The sequence below is a fragment of the Zingiber officinale genome, chromosome 3A (genome assembly GCF_018446385.1).
Source record: "Zingiber officinale cultivar Zhangliang chromosome 3A, Zo_v1.1, whole genome shotgun sequence".
Taxonomy (NCBI): Eukaryota; Viridiplantae; Streptophyta; class Magnoliopsida; order Zingiberales; family Zingiberaceae; genus Zingiber; species Zingiber officinale.
The window spans coordinates 39,968,603-39,980,629 of record NC_055990.1 but is presented as its reverse complement, the minus strand read 5'-3'; the positions used below and the strand labels follow the sequence as shown (position 1 = coordinate 39,980,629).

The 12,027-nt window shown below is 35.6% G+C and overlaps 1 protein-coding gene across 1 annotated transcript; it reads right to left on the bottom strand.

The window, feature by feature from the left end:
* Positions 1 to 2,214: 2,214 nt before the first annotated feature.
* LOC122051780 (protein RICE SALT SENSITIVE 3-like) lies at positions 2,215 to 4,305 on the bottom strand. The gene is made up of 7 exons (XM_042613062.1): positions 3,983 to 4,305; positions 3,869 to 3,922; positions 3,572 to 3,739; positions 3,350 to 3,455; positions 3,218 to 3,259; positions 3,077 to 3,133; positions 2,215 to 2,939 (listed from the first exon to the last, which is right to left on the bottom strand). Exons 1-7 carry the CDS (start codon positions 4,117 to 4,119, stop codon positions 2,454 to 2,456), a joined length of 1,050 nt encoding a protein of 349 aa, XP_042468996.1. The 5' UTR covers positions 4,120 to 4,305; the 3' UTR covers positions 2,215 to 2,453.
* Positions 4,306 to 12,027: the final 7,722 nt, after the last annotated feature.

Below are 12,027 nucleotides of genomic sequence, written 5' to 3'. Positions count from 1 at the left end.
CTGGAACTTCTCTGTCATGTTCTCTACTGGACCTCCGAGAAATGTATCATTGTTGAAAAATTTAGTTAATTCGATCAAAATCGAATTAATTGATGTTTTATCGATTTAGTTTATTCATGGTTAGATTAGTTCAAAACATTTTTAATTTGTTCAGTTTTGAATAAATTGATCCCATCGGTTCGATTTTAATTTAATTGCAGCCCTATACTTACCAAGTAAAGTTTCTTGAAAGTGTTCTTTTGTCATAAACCTGAAGTGTTTTAAATCCAATGGTTGATACTCTTAATAAATGATATTCTTTAGTTTATGAAAATGAAATTATTGTGGAACTATCCACTAAAAACTATGTTAGGATTATCTTTCTCAATAATTCTGGATGAAGATGACTTTATTTTCAATCGGTTATTCGCTCCTAGCTATTTATTTTATATACACATCATTTTATTAATTACCAAAAAAAAGCATATGAAAGTTGATTTAATGAATATTTTATTTGAGATAAATTTGAACATTATTACAAACATTTCTATTAGTCAATTCTAACTAAAGAATAAAGATGCTAGACTTTAGGATGAAGATGCAAACTTGAGAATAAGTTCTTTCTAACAATGGATGGGAGGATGATATAGGAGCTACAGATGCAATTTCTTGACTTCTCAATCATTTAACATCAAGCTCTTCTAATCACTCAATTCTTCGGTCTCTCCTATTTCTAGCTTGATCAACTCTTAGGATAGCACACCCAAGCTACATCAACTCTTAGGTACCTATGCTACATGCCCCGTACAATGATGGGTATCGAAGATACAAACTATCCTTTTCTATTGGGCCACAAACCAATCTAGGTAAATAAATCCATGAGCTCGATTCGATTAGTCCTTATATTAATACTTACTTTTATAACTTTATTTATATAAAATACTATAAAAATACTATTATTTTATAGTATAATTACTATACTAAAAACTATAGCAAAATTGCTATAATCAAGTAAAACTTTAATAAAATAAATAAGTATTTGAACCTTGAATTGTCCTATGACTCATATTCCAGAATATATCCTTTGAACGGGTCAAACAAAAAATAAAGTTTACTATTTTTTTCTTGCTCCTAAACTAGATTAAATCTTTAAATAATGGTAGACTGGAAATGAAAATTCCTTTTTCGTATTTGTTCTATATTGTATTAGCGGAAGAACAAAACAATATCGGATTCTAAAATCAAGAAAGTATATTTAAAAAATCAACATGCAAATGTGTAAGCATACTTATTTTGATACATGAAAATTTATGTTTTGGTATATGGATTGCAATATAATTTCCATCAAATCATTTATTTCTATTACTTTTCATTTTTTTTTTAAATTTATAAAAGTTTCATTATAAGTCATAAATAAATTAACTTAATACTTTCTTAGAGATTGATTTCTTCACATGAGATAATTTTTAATTTCACTCTCATGAATGTACATAGGATCATCTATTGTTTAACTATTTTTTCTCTTCTCGGAGGATTCATCATAACAAGAAATTTCTTTCTTAACATGCTTGACTTATCTATTTTCCTTTTTTCATGGCTGATTAGGATTAATTATGATGACCTTGTTATGCTTGTATACTCCTTGTTCGCTTATTATACAAATCACTACAATGGGTTAAAAGATTTAGAGAAAGATATGTACAAGGTGTGAGATATTCTCTTTCTATTCATTTTTATTTCCTTTTTCTTTTGTTTTGGTAGAATTTTTCAAGTAAATCAATATAATGAATATGAGTTGTTTTCAATTTTTTTTTACCATCCACCGGATCGTAAATGCAAGAAGACCTACTTAATTAAGACATAATTAACTCATCAATTTATTATTATTTTAAGTGATTAGACATTCAAATGACACCCATAATGTTAATAATGGATCAATAAACAACTATATATATCATGCTAATTATATATCAATAAAAATCAACACAAGTCACAGAATAGTGACAATGGCCTTCCTATTTGATCTTACAATAAAAACAAAGCCCCAAAGGAGAATATCTGCCTCACCAATTTGATCAATATCTTATTATATATCCTCATTTTTGCAATTTTCCAAACTACTCTTTAAATCCACTCAGTTCAAATGCACACATATATCACTCTATATTATCACTGTGTGTGTGTATATATATATTTAGATTTGAATGATGAAGCTTTTCTATAGATGTATTAGTATAAGCAATCAACAATGTTTACTGTTTAAACATAAATATACAAGTTGATTAATCACTACAAATTATAAAGGTCTTTGATTGCTAGCACCAAGTAAGCATCTAACTTAATTAATAAGGGAGATTAATATGATTAAGTTGATTCAATAGATTAATCTTCACGATATTTTTTTTATAGATCACTCCCTAACAACTAGTAGTAGTAATAATAATAATAATAATAATAATTTCATTAATTATTAATTAGAAGCCCTCATGATCTTGGCCTGGTAATTTGCTCACATTGAGATAATACGAAGGCAATGACCTGCTGCTCTCGCCATGGTCTCCACCCTGAAGCGACTGCTGCTGCTGCAACGTTTCCATCTCCTCCTCTCGGTCCTCCTCCTTCGCCGGCACGGCTGGTGGGGGCATCTCCATGAATCCAGGTGGCGGTGCCACCGGCGGAAGCTTGGAGAGCAACGCCTCGAGGCTGCTCATCGACGGCGCGATCCTCATCTGTTGCGTCGCCAGGTACTGGTCGTAGAATTCTGGTGCGGGGAAGGGGGGCGGCGGGGCGGGGGTCCAGTGAAGGCCGGCGGCGGCCATGTTGCACCCGTCGACGATGGGGAAGGCGGCGGCGGCGGAGGAGGAGGAAGAGGAAGGGTGGGGGAGGAGGACGCCGGGGATGCTCTCGAGGTAGCTAAACTTCTTGCGGAGCAACACGATGAAGCTCAAGTCCTCCACCACCTTCATTAATTGCGTTCGTTAATTACGTTAATGAAGACGTCGCCATGCACGATGTGATATCATGCAAGCCTATCCGAACGAAACACGTGTCTAATCATCTGAAATTAAGATGTATACACAATTAACTAATTAATCACCTTGTTGACGGATCCTAATTGCACGACACCTTCCCTAACAGCAACCAGCGCAATGGTCTGCCGTCACAATGAGAATTAATTAATCAGCTAGAAGACCCAAAATTAATGAATATTTTTGATAAAACAATTTATAAAAACGACCTTGATGCCGGATTGGAACTGAGCCTCCCAAGTTCTTGGTTGCTGAAGAAAATTAACATATCAGAATAAAAATTTACAATTTTTTTTTGTGTTTTTTTAATAATTATAATAAAAGCAAGAGGCACTACTAACTGAATCAGCAGGGTTATTCCAAGTGGAGAGGAAATTGATCTCTTGATCTTGAGGTTCCTTAAACACCCATTTATGGCTGTGATCTGCTGCAACTTTTCCAATAAAGCTGCGGGCAAAAATGATCATCAAACAAAGCTTAATTCGTAGATACAAGCCAAAAGAGAGTAAAAGAAAAAAAAATTGTTTATTTATTTATTATTATTTTTTTTAATAATTAATTACCCTTCTCCATAGTTGTAGATCTCGTGGGACATCTTGAAGAAGAGCTCCGGCTGAAGGCCTTTGACATTTTCGCATTCTTCATAAGCTGATGAAGCCCCTGCTGCTAATTGATCACAGGCTGTGGGATTAGCAGCAAAATTGCAGAAACCATCTTCCCATGCAAGTATCCTAATGATTGATCAATCGATCGTTTAAGAAAAAAAAAACTAGATATGTATGTATATGCATGTTTTTAGCTGAAATAATATGAAGTCCCAAATTTAATTTAATTCTGAGCAAAGCATATGCATATTGTACCAATTCCTCCTGTTTCCTCTACTTCTATCATAAACCCCTCCTGGAAGATCCCACCTGAAAATAATTTATTAAACGCAACGACTAATTGCATAGAATAAGATGCAAATTACTTACTTGGGAGGTGGGTAATTTCTCGGCAAGATCCTCCAGAAGACGGCATAAATCCATTGGGAGCTTTTGTTGCTGCACAAGCTTCTCAGGGTGTGTTGCAGGAGATGAGTCACGGCCAAAGGATTGAGTTGTTCCTCCATTGATCAAACCAAAGCAGGATTTAAAGAAGAGGAAAAAGGAAGGAGAAGGAGAAGGAGAAGGAGGAGAAGAGATTCTAAAGAAATCAAAGCCCTCTTTAATTTTTAGTTTGCTCCTCTGGTAGATTTTTTTTATCTTGGAGGAGGGAAACTAAAACTAAAGCAGCCAGCAAGAGGGGGAATCATGACCACATATATACCCCTCTGTGTCATCGATCTCTCCTACTACAGTAATTAATCATGAGTTAAATTTCACCAATTAACTTTGTGCGTCCACCCAGCAGACCCATCAATAAAAGCTGTTCATAATTGAAAATAAAAATTATATTTTTCATGTGTGTGAATTAAAAATACTGTTCAATATTAGACTTTTTCTTTTCCACTGCATCCATCATGTGTAATTTGAAACTGAGAAACAAAAACAAGACTGATATTCCATGCAGGAAAATAATATTGAAGTCGAGTCACTTTTATCATCATCTCACTGGATTCTGTCTCTCTCATAATTAATTCGGGAAGTTTACAAAATATTGGCAGTGGCACTATTATTTTAAAATAAGCTAAAAACAAAAGGAGGAGATTTTGAAATTCACTCGAACACACTAAGAAAAATGGTAAAGTCAATATTGGTGATGAAATTTAACTTCTCATCCTTATCTCAAACAAATTAAAAGGGAATGATGGAGTAAAACTATGTTGTGAATGAGCGATTAAGTTGATTAGAAACAAGGGAAACCAAAAGTTTATGTTGCGTTGTTGGCCGACATAACCAAGGACTCTATACTTGTCAAATCTGGTTGATAATAATAGACAACTCAATTTAAAAAAAAGAAGCCACCACGAACTCTTTAATTTCAGGCAGTACTTCTTCTCTTCCTGTGTATTAACTTAGCATTTAGAAGCAAGCAAGATGCTTTGTGAATCATCATTAATGACTTGTTTATGTAGCCAAAAATCCACTAGAAAGATAAATGATCAAAGTTTGTGTTAAAAAAATGTATAATATACTTTTAGCTTCTACTTCTTGCATATGCACAATGACTTTGGCAAGTCGAATCTAATTTGTCATGGATGGACTTTTAGTCATGTGTAATGAATTTAATTTAGAGACATTAATTGTTTAATGCAAAACCATGATAAGTTATTAATTGAGAAGAATGGAAATTCAGATCCTTCATTGGAGTGTACTGTGTACTTCAATTCAATCGAAATTTAACTCATCAATAGTCAAAATTAAATTTCAACTGAATTAGATGGCAAAAAAGAGATTTCCATTTTAAAAAATCATTCAGAAATCCACTCTATAGGATTCCATTCTAGAAGAAAAGAGAGTTCATATATATTGAGGCTTCTACTTGCACATGCCATGCTTGCTCAAACTAAAGCATACATAAAATTACACCTCATGATATTATCAAAAAAAGTTGCATAAAGGAAAAGAAAAATTACTTTGACCAGTCAATCTTATCCTCTTATGACTTCAATCTAGAACAAATTTATCAATTTGCACGTTAGGCTTTCACGGATATCGCTAAGCTAGATTTTGTTCTTCATAGCATCACATGGCAGCTAGGTGGAGAGTCCATATGATAAACATAAAGCCATCACAAAAGGTATATTCAACTATGATACGTCGTGTTAATCATGATTGCTTGGAATTGACTGAGAATAATTTTTTCCTCATCCCCAACTTATGTTACTAGTGCTACATAAATGAAACATGGTTCAAAAAAAAAAAAATATTATCGAAGTATCTTTAATGTACTTTTTCCTTTTGTGTGGTTTATATATAATTAATGACATGACATTAATGCTTAATTAATTTAAAGGAATTTCATAGAGTTATCACCATCAAATTGGGGGATATTAAATCTTATCTATTAGCATAGAGTATTGTGTTCTAGAAGCAGAGTCTGACGTTTTCTTATATGCTATTTGTCCATCAATCCATTTTTTATTTATACATGATATTATTACTTAACACAATTCACGACACCAATTTTTGTTTCAAGAATATAATTGATCTGTTTGCAATCGTGAAAACACAGGCACACACAAAACACAAAAAGCAAATTATACAAGATCGAATAAGAATCTAAGTTTTTTTTTATCTAGCACAATAAATTTACCTTCTTCAGTTGTCCATTGTGTTCGACAGAGCAATAGTTTAGACTGAGCATCCAGTTCAATGGTGCACTAAATCTAGCTTCATGGTTCATGCACATCACAACAAATGCATCTTTAATACATTATCTGATGAAAAATAACTAGAAGTCATTCTATTTATCATTTTTCTTTATATACATATAATAATAATGATAAATAGTACTGATGAGAATAACAATAAGTATGAAATGAATGCCCAAACTCCAAACAGGAACAAGGACCCGAGGGCGGGTCCATGCTCCTGTTCTCTTAGCCAATGAGGAAAAAGGATATTAATGGCGTGGGTAAATAGAACAAGGAAAGGCAAGAGTGAGTGAAGTGAATAATAAAAGATACCTCTGTGCCATTGGAAATGGAGCAGTGCTGTCCCTTGTCCCTGAGATGCATGATGACCAAAGAGTGATTTTAAAGATACCATCACCCCTCATCAGCTTTATTTATTAAGTTACTTTGGCTTTTCTTTTTCCTCCCGTCTCTTCTCTTCCTCTCTGACATGGAAAGCAAATTAAGGCAGCAGCCATGGCATAGCAGGGTCAGGGAGGCAGGTCCTTGACCCTCTCTGTTTTGACCCACACCATCATCACCAAAGTCTTAATCCCATCATTCCTTGGCCCTTCTTTATGTAAAATGAAAAGCTTGGTGGTACAATCCCAAAGAGAGGGTGAGTGAGTGAATGAATGCCCATCGCACACAAAGTTACCTTTCACCCCATAGCTTTGCTTTGCCCATGACAATGAACATGCACCCACACCTTCATTATTTTCCTAGGTAGAAGAAAAAAAGAATGGCAAAAAAAAAAAAAAAATCAAGATCTAATGCAAATCTAATGCAGCATTACTTTTCAAAAGAAGATCATGCTAGCAGCAGAAGATTATGTTGATGGGTCTACTTTGAATAATCTAGATCAACTTTTTCTACTTAGATATCCAGTTAAAATGATCTATCTGAGCGGTGAACCAACTTGATCGACTAAAAAAATCATTTCCACACTTGACAACTTATCCTCATTATATAATTATAATTTAATGCGTCAAAGTGTTTTGGCATTATCTACGTTGATAAAATAATTTAATAGATTAGAAAGTTAATATTCTAGGTTTGATAACTTGACCACATGTTTAAATGTATTGATATAATCAAGGTCAACTTTGACACAATCTTAAGTAATTTATGTTCAACCCTGAGTTGTCACTTGACAATATAGCATAGAAAAACGATCTCAGAATCTTCTTTATTACTGTCCCTTATTCTAGCAACCAAACAAACTCCAAGTAAATATAAGTTTAGTAGCATCAACTGTCCACAGTATTATAAACTTTGGCGAAGGGAAAAAATGAAGAAAAAACTCATATTGGCAAAGCAAAAATAATCATGCAAATAGGTGAACTATAATTTATAGTTCGTGGGGCATAAAATCTATTTATGGATGTGTATATATGCATGTGAGAGCGACCTAAGCAGGAGAAAAGCATGCTGGATAACAAGGAGTATGGCTTCGGCATCCGGATAGCTTGTGATTGAAGGAGCAGAGACCAGAAAATATGGATTTATTCTTTTCTTTATATATTGTTCTCTTGGCCCATGCCTATAATTAAAGCACTTCTTAAATTCTTTTTTCCTGGAAGAAGGAAGACTGCATGGTTCAAATCGTGAGGAGCTCGATTGGCATGGGAGGGAGGTCAGAATGGCAGAGGAGTCTAGGAAAATCACACATCAACTAGTTACCAAACAACAAATTAATTACTTAACATATATTTAACTATAAAAGCCATCAAGAATCATGTGTTCAGAACAGTATTTTAAACTGCCTTGTCTTCCTAAGGATGTACATATGTTATGGTTTTGTAGATTGCCCTTAATTAGTATGTCTCTACTTAGACTTGTTTCAGGTAGACAGGGTTGTCATGTCAATAGTAAAAGGATAAAGTCAGGGTTTCCTGATGCCAAAACACCGCCTTAATTTCAGTGCTAACTGCGTTAAAAAAAGTCCGTTGTCCCAATCTTTACCCAGGTTTTCTAGTTGTTGCACCAGCAAGGTTGCAGTTCTACACTTCCCGAGTTTGTTATGTATATAGGTGAACACACTATATTTTTCTTGAGAAAATAACACAAGGCAACTGGTCTAACACAATATAAATATCAAACAAAGACGTGTACAGGCACAGAAAAAACAGTTTGATGTAGTTTTCATGCATGCATGGCTTACTGTTGCGAGGCAGCTGAGCCTTTCAAATGTCGACACAATGCAATAAATAATAGGAGGGGAAAAGATAAAGTGCAATAATGATTTAATCTTACAACTTTGTCCCCTATATATGGACTCACACATTATTCTTTAAGGAGCTAGTGGTAAACATTTTTCAATTCAATTCAATTCAATTCAATCAACCACCAACCAATAAACTTCTACATTGAAATTTTTTCTGAAACGGAAGAAATGAGATGTATTCTTTTTTAATTTTGAATAAAGGTAGATATCAAAAAAAGAAGAGAAGAGGTGAAGTTGGATTGGTCAAGGCTGCATGAAAGCAGTGCTGCCAATTCCAACTTCTCCACTGAGAAAGAATCCAAAATGGTCACGTGAAGGCTTTTGGTAGTCACAATCTTGGCCTCTAAAAGCTCAATGTACTCCATCCATGAAAAGACGGTGGCATCCTTTCCCTGCCTTTCTGCAGTAAAACTCAGCTCTCTTCATGGGTTCCATATAGCTTCACCAGCTATACTTCACTCTCCTTTTCCCTCACCTTCCTCTTTTTCCAGACTCAGCTTGTAAACAAATATGTCATACTGCTAGCTTCTACTTGAATGAATCGACTTTTGCAAAAGATATAATATACAAAGCAAAAGAATGCCAAAGTAAAGAAATGAAGAAAATCATGCAGTGGACCTTCCATATTCGTATATACTTAATGAGCACTAATCCAGGAATATATAGTATACTAAATTAGCATAACCTCTGATCATGTCTGAAAGTTGGAAAGATGATAGGCTGGAAATGTGGCTCTACGGTTGATTGGATGAAGACTTTGCGCTACTCTGTAAAACCAGGAGCGTTAGTGTCCAACCGAGAAGGGGTCCTGACGTTAGCCTTCCGACGCTCAAGTCAGTCCTTAATTCTTGGAGAAGAATAGTAGACAAGCTGTAGCAATGAGCATGTTGAATAGTAAAGTATTGCATACCTTCGCTTGTGAATGGAAGCATCCTTTTATAGTGTCACTGTAATGTCTATGCAACCCCCATGGGCTGGATCAGTTGGAAGGGTGCCTGACGCTTGCAACGGAGGTTCAGGGGTCGAGGGTCGCCAGTTGCACACGGGCGTAAAACCTCGGTCTGCTGCGCTTTAAATTCCACTCGACCCCCAGCCACCCCTCCTGCCCAGCTTAACCGTGATTTACTCCCTTTGGATATCTGTAGGGCCGGACCCAGGGGGCCGCTAAGGTGGCGGTTCCACCTTTTGCAACTATAATGTCTATGCATGGCCAAAGCGTCCTAGGAAAAGACAAGCTGTATCTAACACCTTTCCTTAAGTGAGCATGCAAATCTCTGATATGACAGACTAGAAGCTTCTAAAGTACTGTGTTGCCAGCGGCACAAACTTCCAAAAGAGTACGGTGAGATATGTTTGTGGGTCTGACTATAGGCCGATCGGAATTCGCTCGGCCGGGACGTCACCAGCTCGACCGTACTGAATTGAGCTATCGTTCTGTTCTCCACTCGGCTTTCTTGTTGTCGGAGGGCTGCTTTCTATCTGACAGGACATCCCATCAGATCGGCAGGGACGATGGGCCGGGAAATTTACTGTTTGTTTCTTAACCTCAGCCATAAGTTTTCGGAGGACGACCGTTCGGATGGTCACGTTCGATCGGCATTGAAGGCCTGATTGGCCAACCTCACATGATCTGTGGTCCTGGACCTTTGACCGTTTTGACTTTGACCTCCACGTCAGCCAACCTTCACCATCTTGACCCGCTCTTGGAGGGTCCATCTCTATTGCCGTATCAACCTCTTATTATCAGATAGAAGATCTACCTTATATTTTTAAGACAACATCCACAGCTCTTGGAGACTTCAATATGTTGTGATTACAACTGCTAAGCTGTACTTTACCAAGAATCTACTGTCAATTTAAAGCAATGATTTCATTCAGGGTTTATATAGTGCATTTAAACACTTTTCTTCTAATTAACGCACTACAAATGCCATTCCTAGATTTTAAGTTTTTCTCCATGTCCGTGGCACTTTTTTTCTAATAGAGAAGTATTTGCACTAAAGAGCGCAAAAGTTAGACATCTGTGTTCTGATTGAAGTACACTAGTACAGAAACTTCATATGAAGATCATTGTACACAACGTATACTTTGACAGAATAATTATTGCTCTGTGCATGACCAAAATATAAAGCTGCTAAAAACATAATGTGAGCTTAGCGTACCCTAGCAAGTAGGCTGCTGTGGATAGGCCATATAGGCTGTTCTGGAGTCTTAGGGAGTGCTGCTGATCCAAAATAATAAGTTAACAGTCGTTGCAGACAGCTTCTCATTTGGCAGTTTCTTGGTCCAATATGCCAAGCACCTTTGGAATTTGACGGGGACCGGATTGTATGCTTCCTGCAATCAATTAACTGTGAGAATAAAAAGGAAGAGGGGAGAACAAGGATGATTAAATGCTGGATAATTGTTTTGAATTCGATTGTTTGGAAAAGATAGACTGGGCACTGTACTACAACTACTGTGTCCTTGGCCCCTTGTTGATGTTTACAACTCGAACAAACCTTTGCAACCATTGAACCAGAATCAATAAATTACTCATCAACATAATATGAGGAAGTTTGTTCTTCCAGGAGATTTCATCTCTCAATAATATTCTTGCTCGAATGTTTCGTGGTCGATTAGACTAAGCATATGCTTAGAGTGGCAGCTACATCAGAATTTATTAAGAAGGGGTCTTCTGCACTCCACAACCTTTTATTTGGGCAGTAAAAGCATGCAAGGAAATTAGATAAAATTAGCATCTCAACTGTTCGTTGGAGCTATGTGCTATGATAAGTGCCTATGAATTTATTGGAAATAAAAATTCTACGAGAATCCAATCCTCAGTGAGATAAAAAAAGTTATTAGCTGAAATGAAAACAAAGAAGCATAAATGACTCGAATGTGTAAACATGAACCAGAAACCGTGTTTACAACTCAAACAATAAGCTCTTAATGCACACAATTAACCTTTCTGGTTAATTTTTTGGCTCTGTGAAACCATGCACAACTCCGTACATAATATCTTTAGATGCAATTTCATTCCGTACATAATATCTCGAGTTGTTACCCTATCTTAATCAATAATTTGATAGAATTGACTAAACTTGTGATAAGATAGATAAGGAGAAATAAGACTTCCCCACCAAACCCCTTAATAATGAAGATAGTATATTGTTACTGCAAGATCATACTACTTCTCAAGGTAAGCAAACTAGGAACATTATTTGATTATTTTATGGAGAAATGTCATCCGTACAGGAAGAAATATAGTTATTGGATCATAACATCTAAAGGAACAGTATCATAAAAACCATAAATTAGCATTTATTGATGACGAGAATGCATTAGTGCATTCTGAAACATGTCGTTTTACAAGGCAACTTGAAATTTTTTCCTATACAAAATTTCACTAAGTTCTGAAAACAATTTGCTAGTGTACTAAGACTTAATTCTACTTCAGATCCCATAAATACTACCTGATCAATAATAAGATT

Excerpts from the sequence above, each read along its gene's own strand:
- LOC122051780 (XM_042613062.1), bottom strand. The coding sequence starts at position 4,119 with ATGGAGGAACAACTCAATCCTTTGGCCGTGACTCATCTCCTGCAACAC. Across the intron at positions 3,456-3,571 it reads ATCTACAACTATGGAGAAGG|CTTTATTGGAAAAGTTGCAG; the intron begins GTAATTAATTAT and ends TTTTGCCCGCAG. Across the intron at positions 2,940-3,076 it reads AATTAGGATCCGTCAACAAG|GTGGTGGAGGACTTGAGCTT; the intron begins GTGATTAATTAG and ends CAATTAATGAAG.